At 58.2% G+C, this 14,757-nt stretch overlaps 1 protein-coding gene across 5 annotated transcripts in view; it reads left to right on the top strand.

Annotated features, from left to right (window-relative positions):
• Positions 1 to 14,757, top strand: part of ARHGAP39 (Rho GTPase activating protein 39) — a 102,192-nt gene that overhangs the window by 65,415 nt on the left and 22,020 nt on the right. For all 5 annotated transcript variants that reach the window (XR_013945726.1, XM_080578099.1, XM_080578100.1 and 2 more), the window contains exon 2: positions 5,295 to 5,729. Coding sequence is in view for 4 of the 5 variants with exons in the window: in XM_080578099.1 (XP_080434225.1) it covers positions 5,295 to 5,729 (435 nt within the window). In the remaining variant the exon portion in view is untranslated. The remainder of the gene's footprint in view (positions 1 to 5,294; positions 5,730 to 14,757) is intronic.

Here is a 14,757-nt window from a genome sequence, read left to right as displayed (position 1 = left end):
ACAAGAACCAGCCAGCAGGAGCCTGGGTGAGCAAGCAGGGGCCGTCTGCGGGGAGCGCTGTGCTCCATCTGTGGGGTGCTGAGCGCGGGGGGGCTGCCAGGAGGGTGCCACAAGGACCAGGCAGGATGAGACGCTGCAAGACCGTCAGCAGAAATTAATGAGCATCCGTCCTGGGGCAGCTCCCGCGGCCACCTCGGGGCCTCGAGCAGGGTCTTGAGCCTGGTGGCTCAGAAGAGAGCGACAAAAGTTCCTTCGGACAGGACTTGGCAGGGGAGCAGAGCGGGGCCGGCAGCGGCGAGGCTCTCCCTCTGGCTGCTGTGTTGGCGATTTCGGACGCCCATAAGGCTTCGGTGGCCTCATTAGCACGGAAATCAATAAAACCCTGGGTTTCACGTAGGCTACTCCGAAGGCATCGCTGGCCAGGCCGACAGAGGAGCGCGTTTCTGCACCAGGAGCTTCCTCCCCGCCGCGCTCGGCACCTTCCCAGCTTGCATCCCGAGGCTGCACAGCACTGGGAGGGGGGTGAGCAGGGGGAGTCCTGGTGGGGGGGATGCAGCAATTCGGGTCCAAGCATCCTCTGAACAGGGGCCAGCTCCGGGGCCCTCCCTGCACCGCCACCTCCCAGGCTCGGTGCTGTAAGGACTGGAAGAAGCTGCCGGGATCAACCGGAACAGGCGCAGCTTCAGTCCCAGACATGCAAATATTTTGGATTTCTACCAAAAAAATCCAGTTATAGCCTCCGTCGTGCACGGATCCAAAGCTCAGATCAAAGTCAGAGCTGCCCTGTGCCCTGGTGCAGAAGCTCACTCTGTTGGTGCTTTCTTGAGCCTGGTTTCATAGCACCAGCACTGCGATTGCTGCCCAAAAGCCATAGATGTCACCCCAACACCGGTGTTCATTTTCCTCCCTGCCCCATGAGTGACAACAGCAGCTTTGCAGGGACCTGGAGTTATTTTTTGGGTTCGCCCAGGGACCGTCCATCACCGTGGTCAACATCAGCAGGATGCAGGGGGACTGGGATCGAGGTTTCCTGCCGTTTTGGGGCTGATCGAGGTTTCCTGGTGTTTTGGGGCTGCTGACCCCAAAGTTTGGTAACCCCATCCCACTCGAAGCATTTTTGCAGTAGCAAGATGCGCTGCGTGGCCAACCCCGATTTTTTCCATCTCCCTCTGCCAGCCTGCTTAGTGAGGAAGTGTTAACACCTTTCAGGTTAATGATGTCTTTTCGAAAAAATATTCATTGGCACTGAAACCACCGGTGCGGGAACAAGCCCTCGCTCCAAGCGCTTTGATATTCTGCTAACTGCTGTCTGACCGCGGCCGGCGCTGCGTTACTGCTGACGCTCAGCAGTTCTCTGTCCACGCTGCTCCGGCGCTCATCAGCCAGGGCTTTCTAAGGTTTGGCACCGAGGAACTGTCTCTGGTGGCTGAAACAATTTTTAAGTAAAGCAAATTTTAAGTAAAACACATTTTATGTAAAACACGTTTTAAGTAAAACACGTTTTAAGTAAAGCAAATTTTAGGCAAAACATTCCTGCAGAGTGCCATGTGCATAACGAACCAAATTGTGCTGCTCGGAGGTAGGGAATCAGAGCACCGTGGCATGGGTTATTATTTTTATTTATTTGTTTATTTTAAGGGTGGGGATGAGGTGGGAATGGTCTCCTCAGCAGAACTGCATGGATTTGGGTTCCCGGTCATATTTTGATCACAGCGGTGATCTCTGTGGGCTGAGATGGGGTGATGAGAGGAGCAGGGCACTTCAGGGAGCCCTCGCTCTGCTGGGGCAGGCTGGGGTCAGCTCTCCAAAACCACTGCGAGGGCTGGGGACTGTGTTGGGTGTGCTGGTGCTGTTGGCCTGAAGCGTCGTGTCCGTGTAGAGTTGGGCACTTCTGGATGTAGTTGGGTGCTTTGGGGTGTAGTTGGGTGCTTCGGGGTGTAGTGAGGTGCTTCTGAGTGTAGTTGGGTGCTTCGGGGTGTAGTTGGGCACTTCAGGATGTAGTTGGGTGCTTTGGGGTGTAGTTGGGCACTTCTGGGTGTAATTGGGTGTTTCTGGGTGTAGCTGGGTGCTTTGGGTTGTAGTTGGGCACTTCTGGGGGTAGTTGGGCGCTTCTGGGGGTAGTTGGGCACTTCAGAGTATAGTTGGGCACTTTGGGTTGTAGTTGGCTGCTTCTGGATGTAGTTGGGTGCTTCAGGGTGTAATTGGGTGCTTCGGGTTGTAGTTGGGTGCTTCAGGGTGTAGTTGGGCACTTTGGGTTGTAGTTGAGTACTTTGGGTTGTAGTTGGGTGCTTCGGGTTGTGGTTGGGTGCTTTGGGTTGTAGTTGGGTGCTTCTTTGTGTAGTTGATGCTTCTGGGTGCAGTTGGGTGCTTCTGGATGTAGCTGGGTGCTTTGGGGTGTAGTTTGCTCCTTCTCGGGGTCTGTTAATGGGTGCCGAGCAGCCTGCTGCACGGCAGGCGAGCATCCCCGGCACCAAGCAGTCACCTGGGGGCTGCCAGGAAAACGTCACTTTGAGTGGAGTCTGCTCAGAAATGGGCTGATTTAAGATGAACGGCCCCTCCGGCTCCTTCCCCCTCTTGCCGTGGGTCGCTTCCTTCCCCACGAGACACGCGCACAGCATCGACCCGGTCTCCTGACCCTGTTGTGCTCTGGTACAGAAAGATGCTGGCTCGGCTGTTTTTCCCCTCGTAACTGCAGTTATCAATAAATCCCATGTCATTTTAAGTGTGAAATACGTTGGAATTTAAGCTGCTCGTAATTGGATTGGCTCGGCGGGTAATTGCCACGGCGTCACGAGCTTTCCGGCACGCGTCGTGGCATCGCCCCGTCCCTAGGGAAGTGCAGGGTGAGCGTCCTCACCTGAAATGGGAAGAGGAGGCTGCTGTGGCTCGAAGATTCGTTGGTTCTTGTGGCCTTCTGAAAAACGTTACCGAGCTGAAATGAGCCCAGGGTTCACCTCAGCTGGCTTTGTGCTCTCAGAAATTGAACCTGCGCATCATCGCGGCTCCTTTTCGGGGCAGCGCAGGGAGTTAGGGTTTTGGGGTGAGTCCCCGGGCTTTTTGGAGCCTTCCCAGTGGGTCTGAGGGTCCCCAAGCTCCTTTCCCTGCAATGCACCACTTATAAGCTCCTCTAAGCCAACAGCAGGCAGGTCTGCGCTCCCGTGGGCCATACCCGATGGGCTGGCAGCCGACTTCCCTGCTCCACGGCACGGAGGATTTGGGTGGATTTGGTAAATAATGGTGGCGATTCCGGGCTGAGCCTGCGCCTGGCACCCAGACAAGTTGTGCTGCACCCGTACCCATGATCCCACCGCCGTCGTGCCGTACCGGCACCTCAGCAATGCCCCAATACTCAGTGGGTTTAGCCCTGAAATTTGCACTTCTGGGGAAAAATCACAACGTGGGAGGTTTTTTGCAAAGCTCAAGACAGGGTCCAGAAGAATTCGGGCCGGTGCTGGAGCCCTGTCCCTGTGTCCTGTGGGTTTCTTCTCCAAATCTGCCATCGCACCCAAGCTCCCCGGTCCACAGCTGTGCCTGGCAGCCCCCCCAGACCGTGGATTTTGTCCTGCGTTTGGACAGGGGAATTGCAATCACAAAGCGACAGGGGCAGAGAATGGAGGTTGGGGGCTTCTCTGGGTGCCCCCCACCCCATCAGGGCCCTGCCAGCTGGTGCCCAGCCCCACGTCCAGGCAGGTTCGGAGATCTCCGAGGAGACCCCACGACCCCTCTTTTCTTTTGGGGCACTGCTGGGATTTATGGCTTACGGCCCCGCTGCTTTGCTGGTGCTGCTGGGCCAGAGCAGGGCTTCATCTTCAAGCCACGTGGGGTTCCTCATGTGTCCCCACGATGGTTCGGAGCTCTGGGCTCCCGTTTCACCACGGGCTCACTGCTCCTGTCCGGGTGCACGCGCGGGTTCTCCAGTGCTGATGTCAATCCGAGGCCAAAATCCCAGAAATGAGAAGCGCTGCGCCACGCCAGGACCCAAATTAAAGTGTTCGGTGGAGACCTGGACAAAACGTTGGACTCCACAAAGCTGGAAGTGGCCTCCAGCTTTACGGTGGCGCTGCACCGAGGCTGCGCGCCAGGCTGCAGCCTTCTCACGACCTCCTTCCTTCACAGCACTCAGACTGGTGAACGTAGACGAGCACAAATCCCACATAAGGACTTTTCATTAATAAGAACATCCCCTTTATCTTTTTATTTAAACCCACACAAAAACGAGGAGTTTGAATAAAACGTGACTGGCTGTAAGCCTCAGCATCCTCTGGATTAGCGAAAGGTGACGCCTGCAGTGCTTGGGGTAATCTGAAAAGTTGGTTAATTCCCGCCGTCTGCAAGATTATGAGTTAATTAAATCCGCTTTCATGTTTCTCCACTCAAGCCCCACTTTGCCATTTAAGCACCCCACTTCGAGCACATTCAGCTCATGGTGTGGGGCACAGGGTGGTGGCAGGACGCTTGCGCTGTGTTTTCTGCTCCGTATTTTGGCGAGGAGCCCTGTAAACCCACACAGGGGCCCAACGCAAGACCCGCTCCTCCTTTAACAGAGGTGGGCAGGGTCGGGTCTGTTGGGTCCCTCTGGTTCAGGCGCCGAGGCAGCTCCTGGTTTTCACCGGCATGCATCACGGTGCGGTGGGGCGGTTGCTGGAGGTGGGACGTGCGCCGGAGGTGGGAAGTGGTGCAGAGGTGGGATGCGCACCGGAGGTGGGATGCGCACCGGAGGTGGGATGCGCACCGGAGGTGGGATAACGCTCCAGAGATGGGATGTGGTCCAGAAATGGGAAGTGGTCCAGACGTAGGATGCACACCGGAGGTAGGACAATGCTCCAGAGGTGGGATGTGCGCCGCAGAGCTGTGCCGTATGTGGCCACGTGTCTTGCAGTCAGGATGCAGAGCAGGGATCCCAGCAGAACAACGCAGGAGCTTGTGCCTCCGCCTGGGCACTGCCAAATCTGGCCATGGGCACCTGCGTGGCTGCTCTGGCAGGGCTGGAGCCAACATCCATGAGCTTTCCGTGGAGGAACGCTGCCGGGCTTGGCTGGTTCTGAGGCCGCTCGTCTCCGAACGGTGTGAGATGAGGAGGGCAAAGCCACAAGCTGGGGCAAAAGCTGGGGTGCCGTAAGCTGGGTTCACATTTCGGCTGGTTCATGGATCAGCTGAACTCCCCTGGGAGGTGAAAACCAGGGGCCCGGTGCATAGCCCTTTGCAAATAAGCACCTCGTTAGCGTTAATAGCGCCGTGAGCACTGGTGCTGGGAGCACGCTGACGCCTCCCTCTCTCTCCTTGCCCTCCTTCAGGCTGGAATGGGTGGAAATCATCGAGCCTCGGACGCGGGAGCGCATGTACGCCAACCTCATCACGGGGGAGTGCGTGTGGGACCCGCCGGCCGGCGTGCGCATCAAGCGCACCAATGAGAACCAGTGGTGGGAGCTCTTCGACCCCAACACCTCCCGCTTCTACTACTACAATGCCACCACGCAGCGGACGGTGTGGCACCGGCCGCAGAACTGCGACATCATCCCCCTGGCCAAGCTGCAGACCCTGAAGCAGAACACGGAGTCGCCGCGAGCCTCCACGGAGAACAGCCCCGGCAGGAGCAGCAATGTCAGCAGGGAGGGCAGCACCAGCTCCTCCCTGGAGCAGGAGCTGGAGGGCAGCGAGAAGGTGCCGGAGCAGACGAGGACGAGCCGGCAGTCGACCCAGTACGCCGTGGTGAAGGAGGAAACGGAAAGGTGAGGGCGGCCGGCCATGGGTCGGTGCGGTGCCGCGGGCACGGCGCGGGGTCGGGTGCCGGTGCTCAGCACTGTGGAGGGGCAGAGAGCAGGGTCCCGGTCCTGCAGCGGGGAGATAATTCATCAGGCAGCTCCCCTAGCGAGGTCACTGATGCCTCTACGGTTTACAGTTTGCTCATCCATCAAGCAGTCACTGGAGGAAGAGGTGCAGGCACCCGTGGGAGCTGCTCCTCCTCATTAGCGTTGGCTTAGGTGTTCTTTCCTACGGGCAAAATAACTCCCCGGCCTCCAAAACGTGGTGGTGCAGGTTTAAAAGCTTTTTCCCCGGGTCTGTGTCTCCCCAGCGCAGTCCCTGCTGCTCCCCTGGGCCTGCGGGGTGGGTTCCTGGTGCGAAGGGGAAGCTGCGGCCCGAGCAGGGAGCCGTGCTCGGTGCCTGAGGTCCGGCCGTGCACGGGTGTGCACAGCACAGCGAGACGCTGCTGCTCTGCCTGCTCTGCCTCACGCCCTTACAGCCTGCGGGCTGCAAATCGGGCGGCTCGTCGCTTAACACATTTTTATTCTCTTAAACATCACCCCTCCAAACGTGACGTGCCCGTCCCGCTCTCCATCAGTCAGCACGCTGGCACGAGCGAGCCAGCAGCAGCAGGATCCGTCCTCGCGACACATTTTGCTCCCTCCCTGCTCGCCCGGAGAGCTGGGACGGGGGCCGAGCACACGTCTCCTGTCCCCCCCATCCCCTCCTTGCACCGACCCCCAGCTCCACTCCACTGCCTCCGTCCCCATCACCCAGTTCCTCCTCCTCCATCCGTCTCGACGCCGTGCAGCTGCAGGTGCTTGCTGAAGACGTTCACAGTTTATTCTCTGCATCCTTTGCACGAGCTGCACTCGGGGTGGATTTTCCAGCTCCCTGGGGGGCACCCTTCTGGCAAACGAGCTCCTCGGTGCATCGGAGCAGAGTCCAGCTCCCAGCCCCGTGGGAGCCTTGTTTTCTCTTTCATTGTTTCAGATGTTGGACTAGATCGCGTTAGAGGTCTTTTCCAACCTAAAAGATTCTATGATTCTGTGGTTTTCTATTTTCTTTAAGCTGCCCATCGCTAAGACCTCTCCAGGCCTCGTGGCTGCTCCAGGAGCATCCTGAGGTCCTTGGTGCATAGCCACCCCCCATGAAGGGTTACAGGCAATGAGACGTTTTGGGGTGTTTTTTCATCTTCCTGCGGACCATGCGCACCATCGGGGGCTTCCAGGGGAAGAAGGAAGCTCCGGCCTCGGTGGCACCGTGGATTTGTCACCTCCCTGCGTGCTGCTCGCTGGGCTGCAGAAACCAGGGCGAGTGGCTCAAATCACTCATCCCACGCGTTCCCTCTCCTCCTCCGGGGCTTCGGCTGTGCGGGGGCATCGCGGGGCGCACGGGTGGGAGGAGGACACCGGGGAGCTCGGATCGAGAGGCTTAACCCGCGGGGACCTTCCGCCGCTGCGCCACGTGGGAGCCACCGCGTAAACCCATCCAGGGCAGGAGCCACCTCCTGCCTCGGGGGAGATAAATTTATAAAAAAAATATCGGGTGCCACTCGAGGGAGCAAATATTGCTGTGCTGTGGGCAATTTCCAGCTGGAGGTGACGTGTTGGTCCCGTTGGGGGTTCGGTCCGTGGCACGTCTGGCTCGGGGAAGGGGCGACGCCGCGGGCTGAGCCCGTGGGGTGCATTTCCAGCAGGGCACAGGGCAAACAGGTTAAAAACACCTGGGCTTGGGTACTTCTGCGGCTGTCAGAGCAGCCCAGGATGCTGGGCGGGGAGTTTGCTCCGCGGCCGGGGGCTTTCCACATCAGGAGCTGAGATTTTGATGAGGGAGGGGGGTTTGGCTGCCGACCTGCGGGAAATCCCCTGGGACACCGAGGTTCCGACTCCAGAAGTGGCCGGCGCTCCTGGGCCAGGGGTGGATAAAGCCAAACACGAGCCGTGCAAATTAAAAATGGATTTTGGATCATGGTGATGGCAGCTGCGAAGGGCAGCGCCAGCTCAGGCGTTTGTGCCTCGAGCTTCTCAGCGCCCGGGGCCCCTCCGCGTTCTGTTGTTGTTTGTGACCTCGGGCAGCTTGCAGCCACGAGACACAAAAACGTGTATTTGTGTGTGACGCGCTCGTTTTGTGCCCGTCTGAGCCCTAAAACGAAGGAGAGCTGCGTCAGGCGTGGAGCGTTGCAGCTCCAGGGGCTGGAGATGTGCGGACTCCTGCAGAAGGCAGCAGTGAGTCCTGAGCCTCTTCATACCAGGGGCATAAATAGGACCTCTGCCGTGATGTAAATGGTTAAAATAAATGCTTAAAATGCTTAAATAAACAGATAAAGGTGAGAATACTCATCTTCCATTCTTCAAAGATGAGTACAGCGACATTTAGGTTTCTAGATAGCAAACTACTTAGAGCAGGCTTAGCATCATCTTCCATAAATATTTTTTTTCTTTGCCTTGTTGGTGCTTTTTTCTTCTCAACGTGCAGCCGTCTCCTTCGCTTTGAGCACCAAGGTGCCTCCCACCACGGCTGCGCTGCTGGCTGGTGTTTGAGCGGTGTCTCCTGTTTTCTGGAGGAATCGGGGTGGCGGACAGGACAAGGGTCATGGTGGAGGCTGCCCCAAGACCCTCCTTTGCAAAGGAAAGGGGGACGAGCTGCGGTGCTAACGATGCTGGGTCTGGCATCGCTTGGTGTGCCGGAGAGGACACCTGGGGATGTTTCATTTGCAAAGGGAGGAAAGAAGGGGATGGTTTGTGGGACTGGGGAGGGGTGAAAGCGGGTTTTTGTGGGGTGAGTTGAGTGCATGCCTTTGCTCGGAGACAGGGCTGAAGTCTCCTACCGGGAGAATTAACAAAGGATGCTTCTCCAGTACTTGGCTTTGCTTCCCATAGGAGAGCCAAGGTTGGACGGGAGCTATGGAGGTCTCCTGCTTGAATCCCCTGATCAAAGGTTCATAGCATTGAGTCTTAGACTCATTTCAACAAGGTTTCCCTCCCGAACTCCTCCAGTCTTACAGCGAGGGGCAAGGCTCGAGCAGCTGATCTTGAGGAGCCATCGAGGCTGGGAAAGGCCCTCGGGACCATCAGGTCCAACCTCCAACCCAACCTGCTGGGTCCCAGCCCTACACCACGTCCCTTAGCGCCCGTCCCATCACACCTCGTGCTCGGAGGCGCCCCATGGATGGGGGATTTGGGAACAGGAGCCTCTGGTTTGGCCAGAGGCCACGGTGGCCACGGGGTCCTCGGTGCGGCCGACACGGTCTTCAGGGTCTCGACAGCAGGTTTGTTTGGGTGGTCAGCAGAAGTAGAGTGCTTCCCGGCAGGAATTCTGGCTTGCCCAAGATGTTGCGTTTGCTTCCTTAAAATGGGAACTTTATCTACAAAGCAGGACGTGGCCGCTCTGAAATCTCGACTGGCTTTGTGTCGGGTCACTGGGTTTCGGCACGCTGCGCCTCGGTCCAGCAGGACCCCAGGACCCACAGGGTGGCTCCCAAGGCCCCAGGGGAGACTGATGAGCAGAGGCACCTTGTCTGAGCCACCTGGGGAACTTTCCGTGGCCCCCACACAGGATCAGGGGCGTCTTCACCCGAATCCCACCTGCTCCATAACGCACCTGCGTTATTTCCCAAGACTTACCCTTTTCTCGCAGGTTTTACCCCTGGTTCTGAAGCCTGCCTTGGGAGATCCCAAAGACCTTCCTCCCCGACCTCCTGCCTCCAGCAACAGCACGGAAGGCAGAGCGAGCTCTCCCCAGTGTGCCCAGGGCTCGCTGGTGCTGGGACCCAGCCTTGGTGTAGGGTCAGGAGGGGTTGCAGGGTTGTAGGATGGGCTTTCTGCTTAAAAACCAGAATTGGCTGAGGCCGTGTGCCATGTCTGCTTCCAGCCTGGACCCTGGCGGGGAAGGCTTCCCGCAGGAGCCCTGCTCTGAGTTGAGCAGGAAACGCTCCGCTCCTCCTCGCCTCCTCCACCTGCTGGTGCTGGAGGATTTCTGCTCCCGAGGTCTGGAAAACCGCAGGCAGCCGAGGTGGCCTCCCCTCCACGTCCGCTGCAGAGGAGCTCGTGCTGACCCAGAACATGCCCTCTGTGCACGTTCATCCAAAAATGAACATCTCCGTGCTGCCAAAACCCCGTTCCCATGGGTTAAGTCCATGCCAGGGGCTGGGGGCTGCTGCGATGAAATGCTGGGGTCTCGGTTGGCCCTACAGAGCCGCGTCTCCCTTCCCACCCCAAAAGGATGCTCCAGGATCCCACCCCAAAACGGGACCTCCTCCGAGACCTCGTTCCCCCAGCAGGGCCCGAGGCACCGGAATGGGGATGCTGCCAGCCCGCGGAAGGGAATGCTCAAGGAAATTGCAGTTTTTTCAGCAAACAGGGCTAAAATTGAGATTTTTCTCTTTTTGTTTCCTCTCCTCTTGCTTATTGCCTCAGCTCTGTGGCACCCGACGAACGCCATGGGCTCCACGGGGAGACGTTTGCGGGGTGAAGGCTGGGGTTTAACCCCCTTCCTCACGCTGTTTTCAAATATTTGGGGGAAAAATGTCCACATCTGGCATTTCCTTGAGGCAAAGAGCTCTGGGGCAAATCGGGGCAAAGCTCTCTGTCCATGTCCTGCTGATTTTTTGTGTTCTTTCTGCACGACCGGCTCGGGGATTAGCTGGGTGTCTGTCCAACGCGTGCGCAGGGCGTCCGGCCCGGCGTGCAGTTTACATAACAGCAAAGAAAAACATCTTTTCCCCCTTTTTTTTTTTTTTTAGATGCAGCGGCTGTAATTAAGTGTATGAAGCCTTGCGGTCCAGCGATTAGAGCAGAGGATTAGGCGCTGAGATTTCATTTCTATTCCTGGCTTTGCCACCGAGCTGTGCTATTTCGGGCACGTCACTTTCCCTTGTTTTAAAAATAAAAGCAGCGCCCGGAGCCGCTGGGAAGCGGTGCCACCTCCTATTCCAGGGGGAGAAGGAAAATAAAAAACACGATTAGACTTTTTTTTTTAGCTCTGCTGGAGGTGCAGTCCCCTCTTCCTGGTGCTTTGGGTGTGAGGTGTGGGTTAGTTAGACCAGGGAGGGACTGGGGGCTCCTCCTGGGGGCTCCCCGAACCCTCCTAGCTGTGGGGTTGGGCACAGCTGGGGGGTCCCGGTGGGGCACGGGGGGACCAGGAGGAGCCTCCGACCTCCTCCAGTCCCCGAATCCATCGGTGGCAGGTTTGTCTCCGTGGATCCCGTTGGCAATTCATCAGACGGGGCTTGGGCAGGAGCTGGGGTGGGGGGCACATGGGGACAGGAGCTGGAGGGGGAGCTCCTCTGGAGCCACTTGAAGTTGATTTTTCCCCTAATTAAGCAGCTTTATTCCCTTGGTAGGGCTCAGGAGTAGCTGTCGGGCTGCGGGCACCCTCCAGGTCCTTGGGTCTGTGGTGGGGATGCGGCGGCACCGTGTGCCGGCCACGGGTAGCGGGGCTGGGTGGAACCAAGGATGCTGCCACGTGTCGTGCTGAGGAGGAGGAGGCTGTTCCCCGGGCACGAAGGTGCTGCAAGCCCTGAAGACCAGCTCCTTGGGAAACCACACACACTGCTTACCTGCAGGGGTCCCCTCAGCGCGGATGGGCTGCGGCAGCTCCGGGTTTCCTCCTGCAGGGCTGGAAGGGGCACGGGGCTCCTTGGGAGCTGCAGCCTCCCAAAAAAAAATCGCCCAGGGGGAATCCCAAATCCCCAAAAATCTCTGCCAGGGCTTTTGGCCTCATCAGTGCGAGCTCGAATGCAACCACAGCTGTTGGAGTAAGCCTGCTGAGAAGACAGACGTCGCCCTGCGTGGGCTGCTAAAACCAGTGCGTTCTGCACCTCCCCAGCCCCTCGGAGCCCTGCACGGGCACTGCCGGCGTTTGGGCAGGACGAGAAGGAGGAAAAAGCCCCAGTTTTGCCGTTTCTTTCATGAAAGGAGGTGCTGCTGCACTCCATGGGTTTGTGCAAGGAGTTTGTGCAATGAGTTGTGCAATGGCTACCGCAGCGGTGGTTCCAGTTGCATGAACTGTTTAATAGGTACTGGGCACCCTCCAATTAACACACTACAATTACAAGCCCACTTCTCCGAGCCCCGTGGCGCTCTGACCAGAGGTCTGTTGCGAAACGGCATCGCTGAAACCGCCCGTCCCTGGCTGTCAGGGCGCTGGGTCCCGTCCAGGCTCGGTTTGGGCTGCTGGAGGCAGGGGTGCTGGACAGCTTCCAGCGGCATTGCCCGCAGCGAGTGGGTGCGATGGCTCCGGTGGGATTCGGACCTGCAGCGTCAGCGGGGCTGAGCGGGTCCCCAGCGCCCCCAAAGTCCCCTCGAGCACCAAGGAGGCTGAAACCACCCGGCAGCGTTGCGAGGACCCTGATCTAGAGCGAAGTCACTTGTTAAAGTGCCTTCCACCTCTGGAAGGTGGGAGTTGTCCTGGTTCTTGCTCTGCCCCGTTTGCAGTGGATATGTCGCTGACCCTGCCGAACCTCGCTCAGCACCCGCATGGGGATGGCACAGCTGGGGACAACGTGGTCCCCTCTCCACCACCCTGCTGTTCGCTGCCCTGCCCTCTGGGGTCACCTAGGTTGGAAAAGACCTTCAAGATCCCCAAGTCCAACCATCGGCTTGACCTACGGCGTCCCATGGCTAAACCACCTCCTCGCCTTGAGTCCATCTGGAGCTGCAGCAGGAGGGGGACAGCAGGACGGGGACAGCAGGACGGGGACAGCAGGACGCCCTCCCTCGTGGGCACGCTGCTGCACTGCCTGCTCCGAGAGGAGCTGAATGGTGCAGGGGAGAGCATTAAGAGCGGAGCCACTCGCTCTGATTTCAGCACACACGAACGAGAGCTGCTGGAAGCGTGGAGCTGGCGGGAGGGCCCCAGGCAGGCTTGCCAGGTTGTTAATATTTAAGCAGCAGCATTGTTCGGTCCCTGCTGGCCTGGCTTCCGTGGGCAGCAGTGCATGGAGCACTTGTCCCCTGTGAACCATTCCCCAAGGTTTTTAGCCCGCACCTTAAGAGCTGTGCCGAGCACGGGTCAGACCAACACGGGGCATGGTGCTTTCGGCAATGCCCACCTCTGCCCGGTGACTCAGAGCTCGCTTCTGGTCTCACGCAGCCTCCCCACTGCTGTGTGAGCAAAAAAAAAGAGAGGGTTTTGCTGAGGGGGCTTCGCAGACCGGCACCAGCCTGACCTGGTCTTGGGCGCAGGGAGGCACGTCTGGTCTCGGTACCCTCGTGGGGACGATCAAAGACCCGTGGTTACTCCAGAAGATCAAACAGCCTCTCTCTGTCTGAAGAGGTCGTGGGGTCTCCTCCTTGGAGAGCTTCAGAAGCCGCCTGGACGTGGTGGTCCTGGGTGAGCCAGTCGCGGTGGCCCTGCTTGAGGAGAAGGCTTGGACCAGATGGACCAAGAGGAGCCTCCAGCCTCAGCCATTCCCTGAGCCCCTTCTGGAGTTGTCATGGATGAAACAACTTCATGGTTTGATGTCTGTGAGCTTCAGCTTCCCTCCTCCGTGCCTCAGCACCTTTGTGCTCCCAAGCTGCCCGCCTGGCGTAAGCCCACCACCGCTCACCTTTCTCCTGAACGTTCCCAGATTGTCTCCTGCCATGGCATGGTGTTTCTTTCCAACGGGAGCAAGACCCCAGCTTTAGGAGCGCAGGTCCACTTCCTGGGTCTCGGCAGCATACGTGCTGTCACCTCGTGTCATCTCTTTGTTGGGAATAACGCGTGTGACCTTCGCGACAGCAGCAGAGGGGTGAATTTTCAGCTCCTGGGAGACGCAGAAGAGCAGAGGGAGCGTCTCAGATGCTCCACCGCTGCCCGCAGGCCGCCCCTGCAGCCTGTAACTCGCGGCACTGTGGATGGATTCGATACCTGCCTTCAGTCCCCTTGGCAGCTCAGTAGCAAGAGCTGATCGCCGCGATAATGAACTCAGACTCATCAGCAACACCTCACCGACTGTGCTCCGGGGCTGCTCTGCCGGTGGGATGGGGCCAAAGATCCAGGAGATCTCCAGGAGGTCTTGATCTCAGCACCTTGCCGGGCATTTCTGGACCACGAGCTTGCTTAGAGCATGGATTGCGTGTCAGCGAGACCCTGCGTGGGGTTTTAATCCATTTATTGCAGAGGAGGAGATGGCAGCTTCCGAAAACTTTCTTTAAAGATTTCGAGGCGTTAGGGGTGCCGAGCCAGCATGCTGAGCTGTTTCATCTCTCCAGCCCCATGGGCTGTCCTGGCTCCTGGGCACCTCGTGGGGCTCCATTTGAGGAGCAGAAGCTCTGGAACGCTCTGTTATTGTAGGTATATGGAAAAACAAAGGCGGTGCTGTGCCGTGTGCTTCAAGTGCCGGCTCTGCTCAAAACACCAAGCCGGGAGCAGCCAGTGCCGATGGCAAACCTCTCCTTCTTCATCCTCAGCTGCTTCATCCGTGTTTGGAATCCAGGCATGAACAAGCTCCATCACCTACGAGCTCACACACCCTCACCTTGCGCCTCCAGCCGGCACCACCAGAAGCATGGAAGCTGCATAACCGTGGCCGCTGGGGCAGCTTCCGCAGTATTTGCAGGACCTTTGCTCCGAGTGGCTGGAAACCAGCTGGAATTCGTGCGAGGCTCCTCAGACCTTCTGGCAGGTGGGCACGAGTAGAAATGGAAGCCTGGGGAGCCCAGGTCCCATCCCCACCTTGCTCCCGGAGTCCTGGTCAGGACAGAAGGTTTGCCCTGAGATGCAAGGAAACACTTGGTGCCCTTTATTTGCAAGTGCCTTGAAAAATGTAAGGCTGGAAGGGATAGCTGATGATCAGGTCATTTTTTGCATGTTTTTTTTTGGAAGGGAAGGGACGAGGTGAGGTGCGCAGCGGGTGGCAGGCGTTTGGAATGTGTTGCTGTGGGAGGTGGATAGCGCTGCGCTTTCAGGAAGGGATTAAACAAACCCCAGGCAACCAGTCCATAGACGTTTCTGAAGTGGGTTCCTTGGAGGACACCTCCCTGCTGATGACCCTAACGCAGGGACCGGGTGCTGGGGGGCACCTTGGGA

This window comes from Anser brachyrhynchus (assembly GCF_964034855.1).
Source record: "Anser brachyrhynchus genome assembly, chromosome: 2".
Taxonomy (NCBI): Eukaryota; Metazoa; Chordata; class Aves; order Anseriformes; family Anatidae; genus Anser; species Anser brachyrhynchus.
Note: the sequence above shows the minus strand (reverse complement) of the source record. Positions and strands in the feature narration are given on the sequence as shown.